We start from the raw sequence: 23,494 nt of genomic DNA on the forward strand, positions 1-23,494 counted from the left end.
GCTCACAGTCTTAATCCCCATTTTACAGATGAGGTAACTGAGGCACCGAGAAGTTAAGTGACTTGCCCAAAGTCACACAGCTGACAAGTGGCCGAGCCGGAATTCAAACCCACGACCTCTGACTCCAAAGCCCGTGCTCCTTCCACTGAGCCACGCTGCTTCTCATGTAGGACAGGGACTGTGTCTAACAATTAGAACAGCCTAAGAACAGTGTTTGACACATTGTAAGGGCTTAACAACTACCATGTTAAAAAAAAAAAAAAGACTCGAAGACACTAAACCAGACAACTTAGCATGGAGCCATTAAGCAGAAAGGATGGGCCGGGAAAGGCCTCTAAGTCCTTGGAGGCTCCCGACTGTCAGCCATTTCTATCAGAACTGCAATCTCCTTTGCCAGCTCCCGATTACGGGGAAAGCCCCAAACATTCCCCCACATCTAGTTCACTGTGTTTTCCGGGACTTTCACCCCCATGAGCCTCCTCCCTGAAGCCAGAGAAAACCGCAGCCTTCCCCAGAGGAAAAAAGCCTAAGTAGCCTTTCAGGGCCATCCCTGTTACGGTCCATTTTCCACTCCCCAGAAACCCCATCGTACGCTTTCACCCCCACACTGGATCTGCCTCCAGTACTGGGCTTCCCAGAGACCGGAGAAGACTCCCCCTGAACTTGTGTGTGGGTGTCAGTGTCGAGGAAGCTGGATCAGCCTCCCACGGGACAGCCAAGTTAGTGGAGGATGGAGACCTGTGGGGGGAAATGGGATCCAAAACCGACACAAGGGGGTCGTTTTTCAATCAATCAGTGGTATTTATTGAGCGCTTACTGGGTGCAGAGTATTGGACTGAGCGTTTAGGAGAGCACGATATAACAGGATTGGTAGACCCTTTCCCTGTCCGCAACGAGCGTCAGACCAACCCTCAGATGTGCTCTTTGTGTGGCCCTTTGCCCTCCGAACGAGGCTCTCCGGACTCTTCTGGCCCATTCGCCAGCAAGAACTGATAGAACCGGTTAGCACTCGCCCCATGGAGCTCACCCCATTTCCTCCATGCTGACCGAAGGGGCCTTGTGAGCTTTCCATGCAGACTCCCCAGGGCAAGGAGACTGATGAGCCCGGAGACTGTCCGCTCTGCATCAACAGTTCCGTGACCAGAGCTAGGCAATCCTCGGGCTGACACGGCAGCTGGGTCATACTTTGCACCAGATGTAGGGACTTAAGCGGGAAGAGTCTCCCTCTGGAATGTGTATCTGCCCTGTGGGACTCCCAGCTCTTTCCAATCAGCAGAGGGCTGGCTCCCACACTCCACCTCCCAAAAGAGACCCTGAGACAGACAGGAAATTGTCCTAAAGGCAGAGAGAAAACACGGGCGGCTAACACAGGCTCTGCTGTCTAACATCCCCATTCCTTCATCCCTAACCCTTTTTTTTTTTTTATAAATGGTAACTGTTAAGCTCTTACTACGTGCCAGGAACTGTACTAAGTGGTTGAGTAGGCTCAAGCTAACCGGGTTGGGCACAGTCCATGTCCCACATGGGGCTCATACTTTAAACCCCATTTTTCAGATGTGGTTACGGAGGCACAGAGAAGTTAAGTGATTCGCTAAGGTCACACAGCCAACGAACAGTGGACTCGAGATTAGAACCCAGGTCCTTCTGACACCCGCTTGCCTGCTGCGTGACCTTGGACAAGTCACTTCCAAAGCGATCGAGAACACAGAACCCATAATAAATGACCCGGAGCGCTGTTGGGATTTTTTTAAATGCTTTTTTTAAACGCTAAAGCCCTGAATGCCATCTTTCCCTTTAGGGATGAAGGCTGCAGGGCTTGTTGGATATTTGTGGGCTTCAATTATTCCTGGTGACCTAGAACTCGAATAAACCAGGCGGCATCTGTCCAACAGCTACAACCACTTTAAGAATGTCTAAGTGATTATTTCAAAACAAAGAATGGGGTATGTTTAGAGGCAAGAACAGCCAGTTGTCCCACGCAGAGACCAAATTGCCACAGTCGGCAATTTGCCGCAGTGAGAACACACAGATTGATGCTCTCAAGAACTCATATGACAAATGGCGAAATGTTCCCACACCACCACTGGGCCGAGAGTAATTAGGGTGTTGGCAAACAAAGCAAAATCCTTCCACTTTCCCACCGCAAAGGGAACTCTGAGCAAATAAGTGTGGTATTTACTATGTGTCGAACACTGTACTGAGCGCTGGGATAGATATGAGGTAATCAGATCCTCACAGTCTAAGGAAGGGTTCTGAGTCCCCATTCTGCAGATGAGGACAGAGGCCCAGAGATGTTAAGTGCCTTGTCCAAGGTCACCCAGCAGACGAGAGGCAGAGCTGGGGTTAGAACCCAGGTCCTCTGATTCCCAGGCCCTTGCTCTTTCCGCTTGACCACGCCGCTTCACTTTATACGTGGGCTTGAGGGAGAAGCATCCCTACCGGGAAAGTCATTCATACGTTCATTAATCTATCTCTGCCTGTCTTCCCCATGAGACTACATGCTTCCCAAGGGCAGGAATTGCAGCCTCTGAGCATCTGACCGCCTCTGAGCTCCTAGTACGGTCCTTGGCCAGGTACCGCTGATTCTGATCCAAGAGAGCTCATTTTCCACCACCCTTCCTTACGTGGAGCCCGTTTCATATGGGCCATCGTCGTATTCATTTTGTTTTCTTCAGTTACCTCATCTTTCTAAGATTTCATAGAGTTCTTTCCAACGCCCCAGAAGACAGCAGTCCTATTCAAAAAGATTATGACAGACTAGAGAAACGGTCCATCCAAACCGGGACGAAATTCAGCAGGAACCAGTGTGAGGTGGCGCACTTACAGACAAAAACCAAATATAATCAGGATGGGGAAATGGCAGTAAAAGGTCTGGATTCAGAAGGGAATGAGTCGGTGTCGGGTGACATCATTAAACCCCAACTCTGCTACTCATCTGTGTGTCCTTGGATAAGTCTCTTAGCTTCTCTGTACCTCAGTTTCCTCAACTATAAAATGGGGACTCAACACTTAGACTGAGAGCCCCATGTCTTATACGGTGCTCTCCCAAGCGCTTAAGTGCTCTGCTCACAGGAAATGTTCGATAAACACTGGCTGACAGGGACTTTGTCAGACCTGATTAACTTGTATCTTCCCCAGTAGAACAGTGTTTTGTACATACTAAGCATTTAGATCCCATTAAAAAAAAAAAAAGAGGCAGCAGAATCCTGGGACGAATGGATGGCATGCCCACTTTGCCCTGGTGTTTTCTTTGAAAATGGTGGAAGTGGAAAATACTCATCAATCAACAGGATTTATTGAGAGCCTACTATTATGCAGGGCACGGTACTAAGCACCTGGGATAAGGCAATAGAGGTAGAAGACGGGGTGTCTGCTCTCATGAACCTCTCACTCCAACAGGACAGATGCAAACTCATTTACAGATTGGGGGAAGAAGTGCTTAAATAGTGGAGTAGGTAAATCAAAATGCATGACTTGATGGGGGAGTTTATGACTGCCTATGTGCTGAGATGACAGGGAGGATGCAATCTGGGGAGATGAAAAATAAATTAGGGACCCAAGTCTTTGGGAGGAGGTGGGATTTCTGAAGATGGGGAGAGGTGGGGTCTGGTGGATTTGAAGGGGGGAGTTCCAGGCAAAAGGAGTGTGACGTGCAGGTCGTAGGTGGGGGTTGAAAACGAGGCATGCTGAGGGAAGCTTGGGAGGAAATGAGTGTGAGCTGGACTCGAAAGGAAAGAGGAAGCTGAGGGAGAGTCTTAAAGCCAAGGGGCTGGAATTTGTTTGCTATGGAAAAGAATGCGTAAAGATTTTGATGTAGTGGGTCTAGTAGATAGCGCACGATCCTGGGCTCTAATCCCAGCTCCACCACTTGTTTGCTACGTGACCTTGGGCATATCACTTAACTTTCCTATGCTTCAGTTCCCTCATCTGTAAAGTAGGGATTAAGACTACAAGCCCCATTTGGGCCATGAACTGTATCCAACCTGGTTTCCTTGGACCCACCCTGGTGCTTCTTAGGCAGTACCTGGCACAGAGTAAATGCTTAAATACCATAAAAAATGTCCTCGAGGAAAGATTAATGGAATGGAGGTTGTTTTGTAGGACAGAGGATTGAGGAGAGACTTAAATGTCTTGAAAGTATGTTTTGGGAGGGTACTGACCAGTTATTCTCTATGGCTACTGAGAACTGAATAGGAGCAAATGGGTCTAAAGTAGACTTACGCTGGATTGAAGTGAAAGACTCCCTAGCCAGCAAGGCTTGATCCCAGATTGATCTATCATTACTTTCATGGGGACAATCCCAAATGAAGGCCAGCTGAGGTCTCCGACTTACCCGTACGTTCACAGAGGGATGGTGTCCCCAGGCTGTCCCTTGCTCTGCTCGGGATCCAGGTCCTTGTCCCGCCAGTGGAAGTCTCCCCCAGGTCATCCCACTCTGGAGCTCCCATCATCTTCCTCCAGCACGGACGGCCTCGAGGCTTTCTTCCGAGGGAGTTGGTCCCAGAGGGGAGGCCTCACTTCCAGTTCTTCCAGGGAGACCCAGGTCCTCCTGGGTCCGGCCCTGGGCAGACCCTTTTCTGAGCTTGGCACCGTGAGAGGTTAGCGGTGGCCGGGCCCCCCTAACGTGCTGATTTCCAGGGGCTTAAACACTCAGAACTGAAAGCAGTTACTACCAACCACCACCTTTGTTTCTCAGAGGATGGATTGAGGCTAGATGAGACTTACCGGGAAGTGAGGGGGTGAAAGAGGGTGGGGGGGGGGGGTGGTTCAAAAAGAAACGTGCAGCCCCCTGGAGTAGGTCCCTTGGTCTTCACCCCTTTTCTCCACCTCCTGGGAGATTGGAGCTTGGTGTTGCAGGTTTCCAGACCGCAAACTCTTTGAGGACAAGGGTGTGCTTATTTCTATTAGTGCAGTGCTTGGTCCGGAACATGGGGCTCGTTATGATGAACACAACAGTCATCTGCCCCCAGTGGGTGCTCAGGAAGAATTTCATACCCACCACAGTGATAAAGTGACAGCTGTAGCTCTGCAGGATGGCCATGGGGACCCCCGCCCCTGGAGCTCCGCTGGAACAAAAGGTAACCGTCGGCCCTAGGTCCATTACGTCATTCGCTCTGGAGGCAGAAGCCTGGACCAGATGACCTTCTTGAAGTCCCTTAGCCACAAAACTGCCCAGGAAAAATAATAATGTTGGTATTTGTTAAACGCTTACTGTGTGCGGAGCACTGTTCTAAGCGCTGGGGTAGATACAGGGTAATCAGGTTGTCCCACGTGAGGCTCACAGTCTTAATCCCCATTTTACAGATGAGGGAACGGAGGCACAGAGAAGTTAAGTGACTTGCCCACAGTCACACAGCTGACAAGTGGCAGAGCAGGGCTCCGAACCCATGACCTCTGACTCCCAAGCCCGTGTTCTTTCTACTGAGCCATGCTGCTTCTCAAAAAATGCACCAGTGTTACTAACTCTAAAAAGCCTGCCCCAGAGAGAGAGAGAGAGAGAGAACAGAGGGCAGCATATGTTTTCTGTCAGGGACTAAACTTCTATTGACTCTGGGTTAGAGGCGGCTGAAACAGCAAGGGAGATTGTGGTAACCTCGGCCAAATGGCACGGGGGCAAGTATCGGATCCATTTGTTAAATGGGCTCAGGTGGGGCAGTAGATTTTGCGAGGTGGGGAGAGAGGGGGAACCCAAAACAAAAACAAACTTGACTTTTCACCATGTCAGAGTTTCTGGTTTTTCTAGTGTTTTATTATAAAATGGAGAAGGACATTGCCGATCGACTATACATCCATTCTCTCCAGCAAATTCCCAGCCCCGACCGTCCCCGTTTAAAACCCTGCAGGGATAAGGTCGGCGAACCTGTCTGAGGACGAAACCCCTGAGCAACTTCCCCAATCCTCCCCCCGACCCGGCAGACAGATTCGCCCACTCCCTGCCGGCCTGTGCTTTCCAGTTTACTGTGGGCTTGGGCCAGGCCCCCGCTCACTGGGAAAGCCAAAAACAGACAATTCAGAAGGATCTGCTGGGCCACCCTGGCTGCTGCCCTGGCCCGCCAACTTCGCCGTAATAAGCAGCTCATTTCTAAAGAAGCATCTCCTTCCCGGATCGACAATTCGGTCGTTTACTAATGCCGTGAAGGACCCAATCTACCTAGACTACTCTTAACTCTTCCTATCACAAAATTACAGATTCTGTTGCATTTTTCAGGGCTCCCCACTCTTCTATCTAGATTCCAATCCTCACAAAGCTCAAAGCTCTTGGGAAGTCCCCCCTCAAGCTCACTGCCAGTTCAGCCACCCAGACTCCTCTTGCCCCCCCTGCCCACCTCAAACACCACCCCAGTGTGCCTGAGCCTCCCATGATGGTCTGGGAGACCTTAGGATGAACCAGAAGGGCACAGCCCCCATTGAGCGGGGTCTTTTTTAACCCAAGTAAGGCAATCTGCCAGGCAGCGAGGCGGAACCATCATATTCGATCCCCGACTGAGTCTTTGGATATCTTCATTAAGAGGCTGCAGTCTTGTGTGTCTGGTGGAATATACTTGGCCGCTGCCAATTTTCGTCGGCTAGCATACCAGGCGAATTCTGCAAGGGAAAAAAAAAAGTCGTCAAAGCCTCTTTGGGCACATATGCATCGGACACTCGGTCTCCCGGAGCAATTCACAGTAAATGTTGTTGAGAGTGCTGTGCCCCGGCTTCGAAAACCATCTCAAGTGAAACCTCCTTCCAGCACCGTGTCAGTCGATCGCGTTAACTGGAGCGATTACTGTGTGCAGAGTACTGTAGTAAGCGCTCGGGAGAGTACAATTTAACAAAAAGCAGATACATTATGGACAAATGGGGATCTCCACGGAGCAGCCCCGTCAATACCGGGGCTCCTTTCTCCTGGTCTGGTCCTCCCTCTTGCAGCTGATCCAGGCGATGCCCGCTGGGGTGGACAGGCCGCCTCCCATCCCATCATCTTTCAAGGAAAATGGCTCGGGAGCTAGTGTAATTTAATGGGCTAAGGCACCGGAGCACACTGGGGAAGGAAATGACAAAGAAGGCTTTTAAGTACATCAAAATCTTATCAGCGAGAAAAGAAAATTAAGCAAGTGTCCTATTAAAAATCGACCACGCCCTTGGTAAAATGCTGGATGGTGTATTTGTTTCAAAGCAAATATTCATTGGCCTTTGCCATCTTGTCGAGAATTCGCTCTCTAGTGCTTCTGCACCTTTTTGGAGCCAGACCATTAGAAAAGGAAAATCAAGTCACATTCAAGTCTGACCACCGATTTCACCTCCAGCCTCAGAAAAACTTAAAGATAAAGCAAATGAAATAAGATGGCTCTGACAGTCATAAACAGAACCTCAGTTTCTATTGAAAATAAAATTAATTTTTACTTCAAAGGCATTTAAAAACCTCCTACGAGCCGGTCCGCCTTCTACAACTTGGCTTGCAGACTCAAATCAGATCATCATCACTTGCCAGAGTGGTTCGCGGACTGAAAATTGGGCTTATAATAGAAGTGTCGCTTGGTATGTGAATGACCAACTCTCAGATTGAATGTTAAGAAACTGACCCCCTAGCAGATAAAGGGTAAGCTGACATTTCGATGTTCAGACAGACTCTGAACCCTGTCAAGGGCATCACTTCAAATGGGCCGTTCATTTATTTATTTATTTTTAATTAGAGAACACGCCGTTAACTCATTTCCAGGGCAGACACTCCGTCAGCAGTTTCGGCTAGAGAAAAAAAAAAATTGGGCTCTCACTTAAACCCTCCTTGTGTGCAGGAATACTCATCTCGGTACAGCAAATAAGACCGAAATCAGTTATGCCACTCTATAAGACCACAGTGTGCTTGCCCCTGCAATACAGTGGGCAGTCCCACCTGTCCCATCTTAGAAAGGATAGAACAGAGTCGGAGATGAAGGCGGGGAAGAAGCTCACCCAAGACGGTCAGCTTCCGGATGAGGAGGGCCCGGAAACACTAGATAGAATTCTGCAGCCTGGAAAGATGCAGACTGAGAAGGGTGACTGAAGTCTACCAAACTCGGAAGGACCCGGACCCGGAATCACCTCTTCCCGATTCCCAAGCCCCACCGGGTCGAGGAACCCTCCCGAAGGACACACTTTATAGGAAAGCGGGCGATAAACCTATCGGATTTGCTCCCATGGGGCGTTATGCCGGTCCGAAACGATCAATAGCTTCCAGACGGATGTTCCGTACTTTTAATAAATGGGAGATCCCGCAGTAGGCTGCCGTAATTTCTCTCTCTAATCTTGGGCGGAATGTCCCACGCTGTGGGGGGCGGGCGACGCCGGCAACCATCCCGTGGCACCTCCCACTGCCCTTTGGTGTCACTTACAGAGTCAGATGCCCGGGCCGGATGGACTGTGGGGTCTGACCCGGAACGGCACCGATCCCGGCCTCGTGTTTTAATGAAGCAGCGCAGCTCTTCGTTTCGGGAGGAGAGGAGAAGTTGGGGGGGGGGGGGGGGGAGAGGAACACTTCTGCAGCTCTTTTTCTTCCCTTGGCTGAGGGGGTGGGGAGGGGGTCACTGAAAATCTCAAGTATTTATAGATCAGAAGGCATTATTTACTTAAAATAACCAGTGGGAAAGTAAACAGATGGAATCCTCTGCAAAACTGCTCTTCTCTGGGCTTCTGCTAGAATATTCCTTCCCCATTGCACTACCTGTGCCCGCAGAGTCGAGTCAGCTCGGCTGGGGGGGGCGGAGGATGGGGGGACGGAGGGAGGAAGGGAGCGGGAGGGAAGCCGAAGAGGTCGGGCGGGAGAGAGAACGAACAGCGTGGCGATACCAGACCTTAGGAGGCATCTGGGGAAGGAGCTGGAGGGTCCTGACTTTCAGGCTCCGGGGGTGGAGCGGGCACAACCTCCTCTTTCTTCTGTGCAGCCAGGAACTCATGAATCGCTCGCTCTATCTGGGGCCTGAAGATGTGGTTTAGTTTGGGATCCACCACCTGAGAAATAATTCTGTCCACTCCAGCTTCCAGCATCCCCGACCTTGGGGGCAAACAAGGAGCCATTCAGTTAGTTGGTCCCTCGAAGAACCGCCCCGACCCCGCTGCCGCCGCCGCCCTGCCCTGCCAGAGGAATCGCAGAGCCCTTGCATCAGCCCCAAATCGTGCCAACACGGTGACAGCTGCAGGCTCCTTGGTCGCTCCTTCCGGGGGGCGGGGGGGAGGGAGAGGAGAGACACAGGGGACGAGTGGCATCTTTCGCCACATGCGATTTAAGACCCGTCTCCCTTTGGAAAGCTCCCTCCGACGAATGCGTGCCCTGCCCAGGCCGGTGCCACACCACCCACCCCTCTCTCTGCACAACGCTTGCGTGGTGTGGGGGGGATGACGACAAGGGGACCCAAACTGGGGGCGGGTACAGCCCAAAGGTGGGTGTTGGGGCCGGGGGGAGATCCAAATTCAGGCTCCCGTGGCCCGGGCAAATGAGTCGCCAAGCCCGCTGCTTTTTAGCGGCCAAGAACTCTAGTCGGGCCTTGAAAGGGAGGCTCGTTCGAGCAAGAGGAGAGCAACAACACGTCGCTGGGCCGCCCAGCCTGACGTTCCCCGCATCCAGAGGGTGTCAAGATGAATATTATTATTATCATCACCCAAAATTGTGTTTTCGGGGAGCCATCCCCCAAGTGGAAGATGCTGAATCTTGGGGTGGGGAAGAGGTGCTCACAGGGAAGGAGGGGCAGGGAAGACTTTTTAATTTTATGGTATTTTAAAGTGCTTATTATGTATTAAACACTGCTGTGAGCGCTGGGGTAGGTACAAGTTAATTAGGTCGGACCGTGTCCGTGTCCCACGTGGGGCTCACAGATACTTAAACCCCATTTTTATACTTGAGGAAGCTGAGGCACAGAGAGGTGAAGTGACCTGTCTATGGCCACGCTGCTTCTCTGGATTCCACTGGGGAAGGCTGACGGAGATCAAAGGGAGGGGCCCGGAAGCAGAGTAATCGAGACAGGCGCAGGGTCGCCTAGTGTTGAAGAGGTGGCCATTCTGCAAAGGTGCTCTGGGGTACAGGGAGGTGGAGAGGGGAGGAAGAAAGGAGGGCAAGGTGAGGGAGGGAAAAGGGGGCAGCCACCCTCTGATTCTCACTAATTCTCCCTCGGGTTTCTGAGCATTTCTCCAACACGGGTGGTCCCCCCGGGCCTGCCTTTAACCATCCTGTCTGAGGCCATCCTGGAAAACGCTTTTACACGGGTCCCACAACCATAGATGAGCTGAAGCGGATTCTGGAGTGAGGAGAGAGAATCACAATCCAAGCTGGGGCGGCCTTCTGGCCACCGTGCTCTCAAGGACCACATGAGAGGTGAGACCCTCCCAGCCCCACTGTGCTTATGTCCATAGTGGTAATTTTTTTTTTTAATATTACCGTCCATCTCCCCGCCTCTAGACTGTAAGCTCATTGTGGGAAGGGAATTTGTTTACTGTTGTACTGTACTCTCCTGAGTGCTTAGTACAGCGCTCTGCACACAGTAAGCACTCAGTAAATACGACAGTAGAATGAATGACCCAACTCCCACCTGTATATTCTCTCCCAGTGCTTAGTACAGTTTTCAGCTCCCAGCGAGCGCTTAATACATGCTATTACCACTGCTGTCGCTACTATCATTAATCACCACTACTCCTTCAAAGCCTTACTGAGGCCCCTCTCCTCCAAGAAGCCTTCCCTGACTAAGCCCTCCTCTCCTCCCTTATTGCGCCACTTACTTGCTCCTTCATTCTTCCTCCCTCCCATCCCCACAGCCCATGTTTCTATCTGTTATTTATCTCTTCCCACAGCACCTAGGTGCGTATATCTGCAATTTCTTTCAGGTCTGTCTCCCCCTCTAGCCTCTGAGCTTGTTGTGGGCAGAAATGTGCCTGTCTGTTGTTATATCGTACTCTCCCAGGGGCTGGGTACGGTGCTTCGCACCTGGTAAGGGCTCAATAAATAGCGTCAGTGCACCAACGAAGGCACGGCTCCCTTTCCTGAAGGGAGACGCCGCCCGGACCGAAGAGTGCACGGAGGAGGTGCCGTTGGGCAACTCGCCGAGGCTCGGGGAACCGTGGCCACCCCCGAGACCCTCTGCCCGGGGTGCAATGTGGGCCCGTGGCGAGGAGCGGGGCCAAGTGGGCATCCGGCGGGCAGGGGATGGCTAGCCACGCGTCGCCCTCTCCTGGCCAAACCCCCTCACTGCAGCGTGCCCTGCCACCCCTGGGCCACGGGGCTCTCGCTCCCGCCGTCATTCATTTAATCGTATTTATTGAGCGCTTCCCTTCTGCGGAGCACCGTGCTTCTCTCCGCTGGGCGGACTGACGCCGGGCCGCAAGTCCCCGGACGGCAGAATTTCTTCAATTCCACCCCCACGGCACACGTGTTTCTATCTGTGATTACTCCCACAGCACCTATGTGCATAGTTTTATCTGTATTAGTCTGTCTCCCCCTCTAGACTGTGAGCTGCTTGTGGGCAGAAATGTACCTCTTTTGCTGTTACACTGTACTCTCCCGTGCGTTCAGTACGGTTCCGCTCAGCGTTTTCCTTGCCTACCTGTTTTCTCCCCTGACCTCCGATTCGCCAAACTCCATCGTTTAATTTGCTCATGTCTTGTTCCCCGGCTGCCTTCTACTAATAACGACCGGGATAATAATCACGATAACTGTGAATCTGTTAAGTGCTTACTATGTGCCAAGCTCTGTACTAAGTTCTGAAGTAGATGCGAGATCATCGGGTCCCGCACTGGGGTTCACAGCCTAAGCAGGAGGGAAAAGAAGTACCGATCAGATCCCCGCTCTGCATATGAGGGAACTGAGGCACTGAGAAGCTAAGTGACTTGCTCAAGGTCACAGAGCAGGGAAGTGGCGGAGCTGGCATCGGTGGCCAGGTCCTCTGACTCTCAGGGCCACGGTCTTTTCACTCAGCCACGTGCCTCTCTCTCCTCTCCCCTTCTATCCACTAGTTCTCCCCTAGCCCTGCCAACTTTCCACAGAATCTGGGATCCCAAGGGATGTGGACACAGAATTTCTCCCGGCTCACATCCACCTATCTGTTTTGCCCCCCGCCGACTCTCACCCTGGAAAAATCCAAAGGACGGCCTACCCTGTAAACTCCTTGTACAGAGGGAACAGTCTCATTTACCTCCTCCGTAAAGTGAAGACTGAAACCCTGAGCCCCACTTGGGACAGGGATTGTGTCCAAACCCATCTGTTGTATCCACCCCAGTGCTTAGTGTAGTGCCTGGCACATAGTAAGTGCTTAACAAATACCACAATTATTATTATGACCAACTCTATTGTACTGTGCTCTCCCAAGCGCTAGACACAGTGCTCTGCACACAGTAAGTTCTCAGTAGATACCACTGTTTGACTGATTCATGTGGGCAATCTTTCTTGGAGAAATAGCTGCAATGGAGTGAGGTGATTCACAGCTCCACCTTCTCTTGGGAAGAGGCCTTTCCTCACCAGAGCAATGGCGTTGGAGCTTGCCTTTGCAGTCTTACGATCGCTGGTCTCGGCGGGCCCTTTTCATTTGCCCGGAGGCAGAAGGGAATACGTGGAGGTATGGCGCTACCCCAAGAAAGAGCCTATCTGCAAGTGTTCGGCCCCATTTTTCCTGCTACTTTCCAACTTTGGTCTATGAAGGCCAACTAAATATTTGGAAAACCCCCTTCCCACCCCGCCCCATCCCTTACAAAAAGGCACCTGGATGGGACACCTCACTCAACAATGACTTCCACACTTGAAGAGGGCACAGTGATGCCCACTGGTAAGACCTTCCAGAGATACTGACCCACTCTCTTGCCGATCAGCTCATACCACATCAGTCATATTTACTGAGTGCCTACTGTGAGCAGAGCACTATACTAACCGCTTGGGAGAGTACAATAAAACAGACCTGTTCCCTGCCCACAGGAACTTACAATCAAGAGGGAGGAGGTGAACTTGGGCAGTGTGGACCAAGGGGCAAGAAACTGTCTTGAATTATTCTCTCGCCAATGGATCTACACTGACCGTCAGCAGTGTCATCTTCTAACGGGAAAGGCAACTGACAGTTCACGCTCTTTCAAGCCTAAGATCGCAGTCCACTTACATGCATGCACTGATTCTACTGAAATACTACAGTCAACTCTGGAGTTGATTTTGGTAGACCTATCACACAGAAAATTTGCTATCTGAACTCTAAGGAGCTAATAGAAACTGTTTTATTCCAATCAGTAGAAATAACAGCGAAACACCCAGCTCCTTCCCTCCGAAGTTTGCCATTATTTGGGGTTATCTTTCCTAGCTTTAGAATATTCTAGAAATTAGTCCCCACAAGGATTACTCTCCTGCTCTTTCCCTCTCAGAAAGGGCCCCAGTGAATGAAAGACAGATGGCCTTGTACTTTACACCATTATGCACCTTTCTGTCATTCACAGGTCAAGGAATAGGCTTTCTGAACATCGTATCTTTGTGTGGATGCCTCAAGGACCACGACAGAGCTGGCTTTTTGTATGCGTTCCTTTCTACTGTGAGGGAAGTCTTGTGTCTCCAGCCGGGTGACCACGGACTGAGGCTTTCAGCTAGGGCCCTGCTCTGACTGGTTGCTAGCAAGGAGCCTTGTCGAGGTGGCAAGCCAAGGATGTGTACCAAAGGTTCCGCGTTCCATCGTCCTACTGAAATAACTAGCAAATGTAGGGGGTCTATCAGGATCGACATTCCAAATGTTCACGAAACCACCGGCCAGTTGACGCTCGGCGACACAGGCGAGACTGTGGATGTCAGCCCGGTTGTGACGGCAAAAAGACACACGACCGAACAGGCGGGCTGCCTCGATTGGCTCTCCTGCCTTCGTGGACCCTACTTACTGAACCACACTGTGCCTCAGTCCATTTCTCAGTTGGTTTTTGTTCATCGTTGGGTTCCACTCCTGTTTATCCAGATGGGTTGACACGAAGTTGTCCACTTTTTGTCTCAGGTTTTGGTAAGCTGGCTGAAATGTTAAAGAGAGGGAAAAAAATGAGGAAAGTTGTAGAAAAATATTTTTCCATCTTTAGTTTCCCCTTCTCTCCACTACTACAAATCTGCCTGAGCCTGTGTCAGAAACTTAGAGATACATCCAATATACACAGCCCATCGTCACAACCTTGCCACTCAGATATTTACTTTTCTAATCACTGAAGTTTCGTTACCCGGGAAAACTCCATCTTGCCGCTCAAGATAGTTGAATTCATGTCTTCTCTAGACTTCTACTCTAAAATGGTGCACGTAAACCATATAAAAGCTGAGTGAGTGGGTGGAAAATTGGCAGAGGCGCTTTTTGGGCCCTGAACTAAATGGTCGCCTCTGGGGAAGAAAGTCTTGGGAACTTTGGCCAACTGGTCCTTCATATCATCAGCCTAATCGAGGTATTCATTTGAGCGCTCAGTGTGTGCACGTACTGTATGTACCAAGCGCTTGGAAGAGTACCTGCTCCCTGCCCCCGAGGAATTTACAGTCTAGAGGGAGAGGCAGATGTTAAATTCCGGATAAGGGAAAAGGTAGAGTACAAGTTGTAGCAGTAGTACAGAAGCAATGTGGCTGATTGGAAAAAGCCCGGGGTTTGGGAGTCAGAGGACCTGGGTTCTAATCCCGGCTCCGTCACTTGTCTGCTCTGTGACCTTGGCAAGTCATTTCTCTGAGCCTCAGTTACCTCATCTGTAAAATGGGGATTAAAAGTGTTAGCCCCACATAGGACAACCTGATTACCCTGTATCTACCCCAGTGCTTAGAAGAGTGCTTGGCACATAGTGCTTAACAAATACCACAGTTATTATTAACAACTGTATTTATTAAGGGATTACTGGGTGCACAGCACTGCAGAGTGCTGTATAAGGATAGGCACACAAGTGTTGTGGGGCTGGGGTGAGTAACAAAGTGCTGAAGAGGTGCAGCATAGGTGATGCCGAGGGGAGGGTGAGGGTGGGGAAGGGAGGGGTTAGTCAGGGTAGGTGTCTTAGAGGAGTTGGAAATCATTGGTATTTATTGAGTGCTTACTGTGTGCAGACCGCTGTATTACGCACTTGGGAGAGTACAATATAAGAGCTGGTAGATACGTTCCCTGCCCACAGCAAACTTACACTCTAGAGGAGAGGCATCTATGTGATTTTAATGGCTCTGAAGATGGGGTAAGTGGTGGTCTGTTGGATATGAAGGGGGAGGGAATTCCAGGCCACAGCCTAATGCGTGGCATTAGCCCAAGACACCAACGAAATGCTGGGCGTCGTCAGGATTGAAAACAAAGCAAAAGGCACCATTCTGTCACTATCCAAAACCTGGAACGCTTTCCTGTGCAATTGTGGTCACAGCATCTTAGGGTAGACAGAACTGGGCTGGAGAAGGAACCACAGAGCCAAGGAAAATGGGGGGGAAATGAGGCTTGGGGAAAATGGACGGGCTGAAAAGATGAGTTTTCCGTCATAACTGAAAGAGGCAGGCTGAGGAAGGGTATGACTGAACTCTACAACATCGAAAAGGGAGTGGATGGGGGAAGACCCAAACTTGTTGTGGACCCACTCCCACCCTGCCAGGACAAAAAGGGACACCAATTGAAGCCTGTGGATGAGAAATTCTGAACAGAGGGAAGCGCTTCACACAGGGAATTCAATACCACAAAATACCGGTACAGTCAAGAGGGTTTGGAGCAAGCAGTCGAGAATAGGTCACGAGGAGGAAAATGAAAGGTGCTGGGTGTCCAGCCCCATCAAGAGGTCAATGGTATTTATTGAGCACGTACTCTGAGTACAGCACTCTACTCCATTGCTTAGTACAATGCCTGGCACACAGTAAGCGCTAAAACAAATACCATAATTATTATTACCAGGCCCCGGCCCCGAGAACGGACGCTCGGAGGATTCTCCAAAATGTTCCGATGCCACAGTTGGACAAGGAATTGTGGACTGGTTGGCCCATCTGGCTGGGCCATTCACGGTCTAAGTTGCCTAAGGCCTCCATAAGCGGAAAATTTCCCAACAGAGACACACCCAGAGGAGTAGGAAATCTAGGTGAAAAGTGGTATGATTGAAATACGTGGTCTCAACGGGATCGGGAGCAGGTAAGTGGTAGTTACATTTAACATGGTTCAAGTGAGACATGGGTGTGTTTTTTTTTTACACCAAGCAGACCACAGGGTGAGGCCTGAACCAATCAATGGTATTTACTGAGCACTTGCTTTGTGCAGAGCACTTTACTAAGCACTTGGGTGAGCAGCACAATACAGTGGAGTTAGCAGGCACGTTCCCTGCCCACAAGCTTACCACCACAGGGTCTACACAATAGGTGCAGCTTTCTCCTCCTCCCTAGTCAAATGCCCCCAATCCCCCTGCCAAAAAATAAGAATGCGTCTTTACAGGACACATCAAGAATTTACCCCAAGGAGTAGTGTGACCAAGTGGATAGAGCATGGGCCTGGGGTCAGTCGGACCCAGGTTCTAATCCTGACTCCACCGCTGCATAACCTTGGGCAGATTGCCTCACTTCTCTGTGTCTCAGTTCCTTCATCTGTAAAATGGGGATTTAGACTGTGAGCTCCATGTGGGACGGGGAGTATGGCCAACCTGATTAGCTTGTATCTCTACCCCAGCGCTTAGTACAGTGCCTGGCCCACGGTGCCAAAAAAAGCTCAGAAACAGCCAGTTAACTGACAGATTCAGTCGGCTCTGAAAATCCAAAAGACAATTCAGGAAACCAAACTGTGGAGGGCCCCAGAAGGACCAAACCCCAGTGGGTTCAGTCGATTAGTAATCTTTATCGAGCCCGATTTCTGGGCACAGTGTACTAAGCGCTTGGGGGTGTGCACCTGGGCAGCTGCCCTAGATTCAGTTACCCGAATGGACAATCTGAACTGCATTCCTCGAATTCAAGGAATCCGCAGTCCCCTTCTATGGGATGTTTGGACTTGCTGGTAAATAGACCTGCTGGGTGAGCTCGTTTTGGGCAGGGAATGCACGTGCTAATTCTATTGTAAGGTATGCTCCCAAGTGCTTAATACAGTGTCTTGTACGTAGTAAGTGCTCAATATGATGGATGAAGCCCTAAATGAGGTCAGATCTAAACTTGGGAGGGGGACAGGGAGGAATGTGTAGGTGCGGGGGGGGGGGGTGGATGGTGAGGAGAGGGAGGGGGGAAGGAGGGAGGAGGAGGAGGGGAGGGAAGGTAGATGGGGAGGGAGAGGGAAAGGAGAGGGAGAAGGAAAGAGAGAGGGAAAGGAGAGGGAGAGGGTGAAGGACAGGAGAGGGAGAAGGAAAGGAGAGGAGAGGGAGAAGGAAAGGAGAGGGAGAAGGAAGGGAGAAGGAAGGGAGAGGGAAAGGAGAGGGAGAGGGACAGGAGAGGGAAAGGAGAGGGAGAGGGAAAGGAGAGGGAGAGGGAAAGGAGAAGAAGGGAAAGGAGAAGGAGGGCAAGGAGAAGAAGGGAAAGGAGAAGGAAGACAAGGAGAAGAAGGGAAAGGAGGAGGGCAAGGAGAAGGAAGACAAGGAGAAGGAGGGAAAGGAGGAGGAGGAGGGAAAGGAGGAGGAGGGAAAGGAGGAGGAGGAGGGAATGGAGAAGGAGGAGAGAAAGGAGGGCAAGGAGAAGGAGGAGGGAAAGGAGGAGGGAATCGAGGAGGAGGGAATGGGGAAGGAAAAGAAGGGGAAGGAGGGTAAAGGAGGAGAAAAGGGAGGAGGGGGGCTGGAAGGGGTGATGAGGAGGAGGAGGAGGAGGAGGGGGAGTCCCGTCACCTTGGTGTCGACGTCGGCCAGACAGTCCCGCCTGAAGCCGTCAAACAGGCCTCGGCTCTTGAGCTGCTCCACGATGAGGGCGATGAGCTGCGCGTCCCCGGGGGGCAGCGCCGCCGGGTTGGTGGCGCCCCCGACCCCGCCCGCCCCGGGGCCCGCTCCGCCGCCGCCGCCCCCCGGCCCCGCCGGCCCGGCCCCCGCCCCCGCCCTGGCCCCGGGCCCGGACGACGACGAGGAGGACGAGGCCGCCGCCGCCGCCGCCGCCCCCGAGCCCGGGCCGCTCCCGCCGCCGTCCGCCATGTCCGGCCCCGCGCCCCCGGGCCCGCCCGACACCCACAAGCCCCCGCGCGGCTCTGGGCCCGCCCGCGCTTTGCATCCTGGGAGGGGGAGTCTTTGGCGCCGGGCGGCCCCGCTCTATCGCCGCGGCTCGGGCCGCCCGGCTGAACTACAACTCCCGAAAGGCATTGCGCCCAAGGGGACGGGCGGGGCCGGGGAGGGAGGAGGAAGAAGGGACGGGCCTCGTTCAGCCGGCCTGGGCGAAGGGAGGCAGCGTGGGACTGCATGCATGCATGCATTCATTCATTCATTCATTCATTCATGCATTCCTTCCTTCCTTCCTTCCTTCCTGCCTTCCTGCCTGCCTGCCTGCCTTCCTGCCTTCCTGCCTTCCTTCCTGCCTTCCTTCCTGCCTTCCTTCCTGCATTCATTCCTGCCTGCCTGCATGCATTCATTCATGCATGCAATCATTCATTCATACAATCATTCATTTATTCAATCAATCAATCATTCATTCAATCATCAATCCATCCCTCCAGTCTAATAATAATAATAATAATAATGGTATGATTCATTCAGCCATCCATCCACTCATCCATCTATCCAGTCAAATAATAACAATAATAATAATGGTGTCATTCATTCATTCATTCATGCATTCATTCATTCAATCAATCATTCAATCAATCATTCATTCAATCATCAATCCATCCTTCCAGTCAAATAATAATAATAATAATGGTATCATTCATTCATCCATCCATCCACTCATCCAGTCAAATAATAACAATAATAATAATGGTATCATTCATTCATCTGTCCATCCACTCATCCATCCAGCCAGCCAAACAATAACAATAATAATGATGGTGTCATTCATTCATCTATCTATCCACTCATCCATCCAGACAAATAATAACAATAATAATCAACATGTTGGTATTTGTTGAGCGCTTACTATGTGCCGAGCACTGTTCTAAGCGCTGGGGGAGATACAGGGGAATGAGGTTGTCCCACGTGAGGCTCACTATCTTCGTCCCCGTTTTACAGATGAGGGAAATGAGGTACAGAGAAGCGAAGTGACTTGCCCACAGTCACACAGCTGACAAGTGGCAAGCCGGGAGTCGAACCCATGACCTCTGACTCCGAAGCCCAAGCTCTTTCCACTGAGCCATGCTGCTTTCATAATAATGGTATCATTCATTCATCCATCCATCCACTTATCCATCTATCCAGTCAAATAATAACAATGATAATAATATCATTCATTCATTCATCCATCCACTCACCCCTCCATTCATTCAAATAATAACAACAGTAATAATGGTATCCTTCATTCATCCATTCTAATAATAATAATGATGATGATGGTATCATTCATTCATCCATTCTAATAATAGCAATAACAATGATGGTATTTCTTGAGCTCTTACTATGTGCCAAGCACTGTTCCAAGCACTGGGGTAGATACAGGGTAACCAGATTGTCCCATGTGAGGCTCACACTTATTCATAATAACAGTGATGGCATTTGTTAAGTGCTTACTATGTGCAAAGCACTGTTCTAAGCGCTGCAGAGGATACAAAGTGATTAGGTTGTCCCACGTGGGGCTCAGAGTCTTAATGCCCATTTTATAGATGAGGTGACTGAGGCACAGAGAAGTGGAGTGACTTGCCCAAAGTCACACAGCTGACAGGTAGCGGAGCTGGGATTAGAACCCATGACCTCTGATTTCTAAGCCCGTGCTCTTTCCACTGAGCCACGCTACTTCTCTGAGTGGAGGAGCCTGGATTAGAGCCCACCCATGTTCAGTTGTATCGATTGAGGGCTTACTTTGTGACGAGCACTGGACTAAGCGCTTGGAAAGTGTGACTGGGCAACAGAGAGAGGCAATTCCTGCCCAATAACGGGCCCGCAGTGTTGAAGGGGAGTTGTAGTTAAAGTGTTGTTCTGTGCTGTGGCAACTCAGATTTTCAACTCTGTGGTGTTTCCAGTGCGGTGTTGCCACTGACAGTGTCTGAATCCGAAAGCTGGACAGTGAAAAAACAGGGTAGAAAGAACATCGATTCTTTTGAAACGTGGCGTTCCAGACTTCTAGACTGTGAGCCCATTATTGGGTAGGGATTGTCTCTTATCTGTTGCCGGATTGCCGCTTAGTACAGTGCTCTGCACACAGTAAGCGCTCGATAAATACGAGTGAGTGAATGAGTGGTGTTGGAGAAGGCCTTTGCGAATACCATGGACTGACCGAAAAGCAAATAAATGGATTTTGGAGCAAATTAAACCAAAGTGGTCCTTGGAAGGCCAAATGACTGGACTTAGACGAGCATGTTTTGGACGCGTAATCGGGAGGACTGATCCTCTGGAGAAGACTCTAATGCTAGGAAAAGGCCAGGGAAAAGGTAGAAGAGGCAGACCGGCAGCTAGATGGATAGAGACCATAACAGTGAGAACGGAGGGACGTTAGAAAGGTTGCGGATTATGGCAGAGGACGGGACATTCTGGAGAAGGTAGATCCATGGAGTTGCTATGAATCAGAAATGAACCTACAGCACATAATAATAATAATAATGCATGGTTTGAGTTTGTGTGTTTGGGTTGGGGTGGAGGCTGGCTGTTATTCTTCTTATTATTATTATTATTTAAAAAAAAAGACTGCTTCAAAATCCACAATCTATAGAGGACAGAAAACGACCATCCTTTCTAACCCGTTGCACTTGCTACCTTTCATTCAGTCATTCAATTCATTGTATTTATTAAGCGCTTTCTGTGTGCGAAGCACTGAACTAAACGCTTGGGAAAGTACACTGTAACAATCAAGAGACACTCCCTGCCCACAACGAACTTACTTGCCTGCTGTGTGACCTTGAGCAAGTCACTTAACCCCTCTGTGCCTTAGTTTTCTCATCTGTAAAATGGGATCCAATCCCTGATAATAATAATAATAATGATGATGCTGTTTGTTAAGTGCTTACCATGTGCCAAGTACTTTTCTAAGCGCTAGGATAGTTACAAGGTCAGGTAGTCCCACGTGGGGCTCACAATCTTCATCCCCATTTTACGGATGAGGTACCTGAGGCCCAGGGAAGTTAAGTGAGTTGCCCAAGGTCACACAGCAGACAAGTGGCAGAGCCAGGATTAGAACCCGATCAGCATAATACTTAGAATATGAACAGTAACAGCATCCGACTTGATTACTTTATATGGATCCCAGCGCTTAGAACAGTCCTTGAGATATAGTAAGCGCTGAACAAAAAACAGAGTTGTCAATAAGATTATGAAAGTGGGGAGAATGGTGGTTTAAAGAAAGCTGGAAACTGCAAATGCTGAAGACCTTCAGCTTGATCTAAATTTAGATGATGTGTTGACTCTGCAGTTGATCTGATGTCCTCGGTAAGCCCTCCTTCCCCGACCTGTGTTTCTTTTTTTTAATAGTATTCGCCAAGAGCTTACTACGTGCCAGCCTCTGTACTAAGCACTGCGGTAGATATAAGCTAATCAGGTTGGACACGGTCCCTGTCCTATATGGGGGTCACGGTCTTAATCTTCATTTTACAGACGAGGTAACTGAGGCACAGATAAGTTACGTGACTTGCTCAAGGTCACACAGCAGACAAGTGGCAGAGCTGGTTTAGAACTCAGTTCAATTAATCATTCGTATTTATTGAGCTCTTACTGCATTCAGAGCACTCTACTAAGTGCTTGAGGGAATGCACTATAACAGAGTTTGTAGACATATTTTATTTTAATGGCATTTGTTAAGTGTTTACTATGTGCCAAGGCCTGTACTAAGCACAATGGTGGATACAAGCTATTCAGGTTGGACCCAGTCCTTGTTCCACACGGGGCTCAAAATGAATCCCCATTTTGCCGGTGAGGTAAGTGGAGCACAGAGAAGCGAAGTGACTTCAAGATCAACAGCAGGCAATGGCGAAGCCAGAATTGGAGCCCAGATCCTTCCGGTTCCCAAGCCGATGCTCCATCCATTAGGCCACGCTGCTTCCCCGCCCACAACGAGCTCCCAGGCCCGTGCTCTCTCCACAAAGCCGTGCCGCTTCCCCCAAGATGGGATGGGTTTGGAAGGGTGAGGAGGAAGCCTGGGGGAGTGTGGAGAGGAATAGCCCTCTCACCCCGTCGTGCTCCTGGTCCATCTCTCTGATCATCTCGACGGTCCACCTTTGCCCCTGGTGCTAGATTTAGGTGGAGAGGGAGGAGAGAGGGATGGTGAGGGGGAGCTCCGGATTTCCGAGGCCACGTAGGGACACAGGTGGCTGTCCTGCAAACCTTTTCCATCCCCCGAAGACTTCAGAGGAGTCAAAGAGAGGAAGGTGAAGCCGAAGGGCCATTCAATAGGTCATTTGGACTCAGGAAGCCCTGACCCCGCCGACAATTCAGGCAGAAGGCAGTGCTGACGACAATCCACCAGATGTCTCTATGACTCTGACAGTCATCCGCTGGACCAGAAAGAGGAATGAATCCCTGAGATGTCTATTAACGCTGACCTCGTGTTAGCATCCCAGATACAGGAGAGGAAAAAAAGATCGTTCTTATGGAAAATATTATTTTAGAAATGAGCGGGCTGAAAATGGCAGAAGTAGCCCCTGCAGATCCAGATGAGAATCTTTGTCGGAGAGTCTCGGGAAAGAAGCTGGGCCGGGAACTTGTCCTTTATTCTGGGATTTTTGTACTCTCCCAAGCGCTCGGTACAGTGCACAGTAAGCACTCAATAAATACAATTGATCGATGGATAGGTAGAAGCTGCGTTGATTGGTTTTCACCATCAACGAAGCTTTTCGTGACCCACGGCTGATGCTCCAGCCCCCGTCAGGGTCCGGCCGACATGAGGGTCCGGGCCCCGGACCACCCCTGGGGGAGCCCCGGTGGCTGCTTTCACAGAGGTCCACCGGTCACAGCCGTGGCACACAATAGACTGAGGCAACCCTAAGGCGGACTAGTCGGCCCGCGGTGGACACGGAGATGGAACGACAGCCGAGAGGGACAGCCGGTGTCGGGAGAACGAACCGGGCTATTATTTTTAGGGGAAGGAAGCTGACCGGTTGTTCTCCAGGTCCACTGAGAGTTAGACAAGAGGAAACTGGCTGGAATTCAAACAAAGGAAATCGGGGCTTCACTGTTGTCTTTAAAGCATTCAATCAGCTCGCCTCCTCTTAGCTTTCGTTGCTGATACTCTACTTTGGCTCAGCCTGCACTCTTTGCTCCTCTAGAGCCAGCTTGCTATCTCCCCAGCGACCCCTTGCCCACACCCTCCTTTTCAGTCAGTTGTATTTATCGAGCGTATACCGTGTGCAGAGAACTGTGCTAAGTGCTTGGGCGAGCACAGTATAACAGACATATTCCCTGCTCATAATGAGCTTACAGTCCTTTGTTCCGGAACTACTTCAACCTCCATTTCTAACAGACCACCACTCTCCCCACCTTCCGAGGCTTTTTAAAATGGCATCTCCTCCAAGATGCCTTCCCCGGTTAAGTCCTC

At 50.5% G+C, this 23,494-nt stretch overlaps 1 protein-coding gene across 1 annotated transcript; it reads right to left on the reverse strand.

Moving 5' to 3' along the window:
- Positions 1-5,721: 5,721 nt before the first annotated feature.
- BOD1 (biorientation of chromosomes in cell division 1) lies at positions 5,722-17,895 on the reverse strand (the record flags this gene model as incomplete). Its single annotated transcript, XM_029050532.1, has 4 exons — positions 5,722-6,585; positions 8,811-9,010; positions 13,843-13,967; positions 17,728-17,895. Coding segments are annotated over 3 exons (492 nt in total), but the record flags the coding sequence as incomplete, so codon positions are not given.
- Between the last annotated feature and the right edge of the window lie 5,599 nt (positions 17,896-23,494).

This window comes from Ornithorhynchus anatinus, chromosome X1, assembly GCF_004115215.2.
Source record: "Ornithorhynchus anatinus isolate Pmale09 chromosome X1, mOrnAna1.pri.v4, whole genome shotgun sequence".
Classification (NCBI taxonomy): domain Eukaryota; kingdom Metazoa; phylum Chordata; class Mammalia; order Monotremata; family Ornithorhynchidae; genus Ornithorhynchus; species Ornithorhynchus anatinus.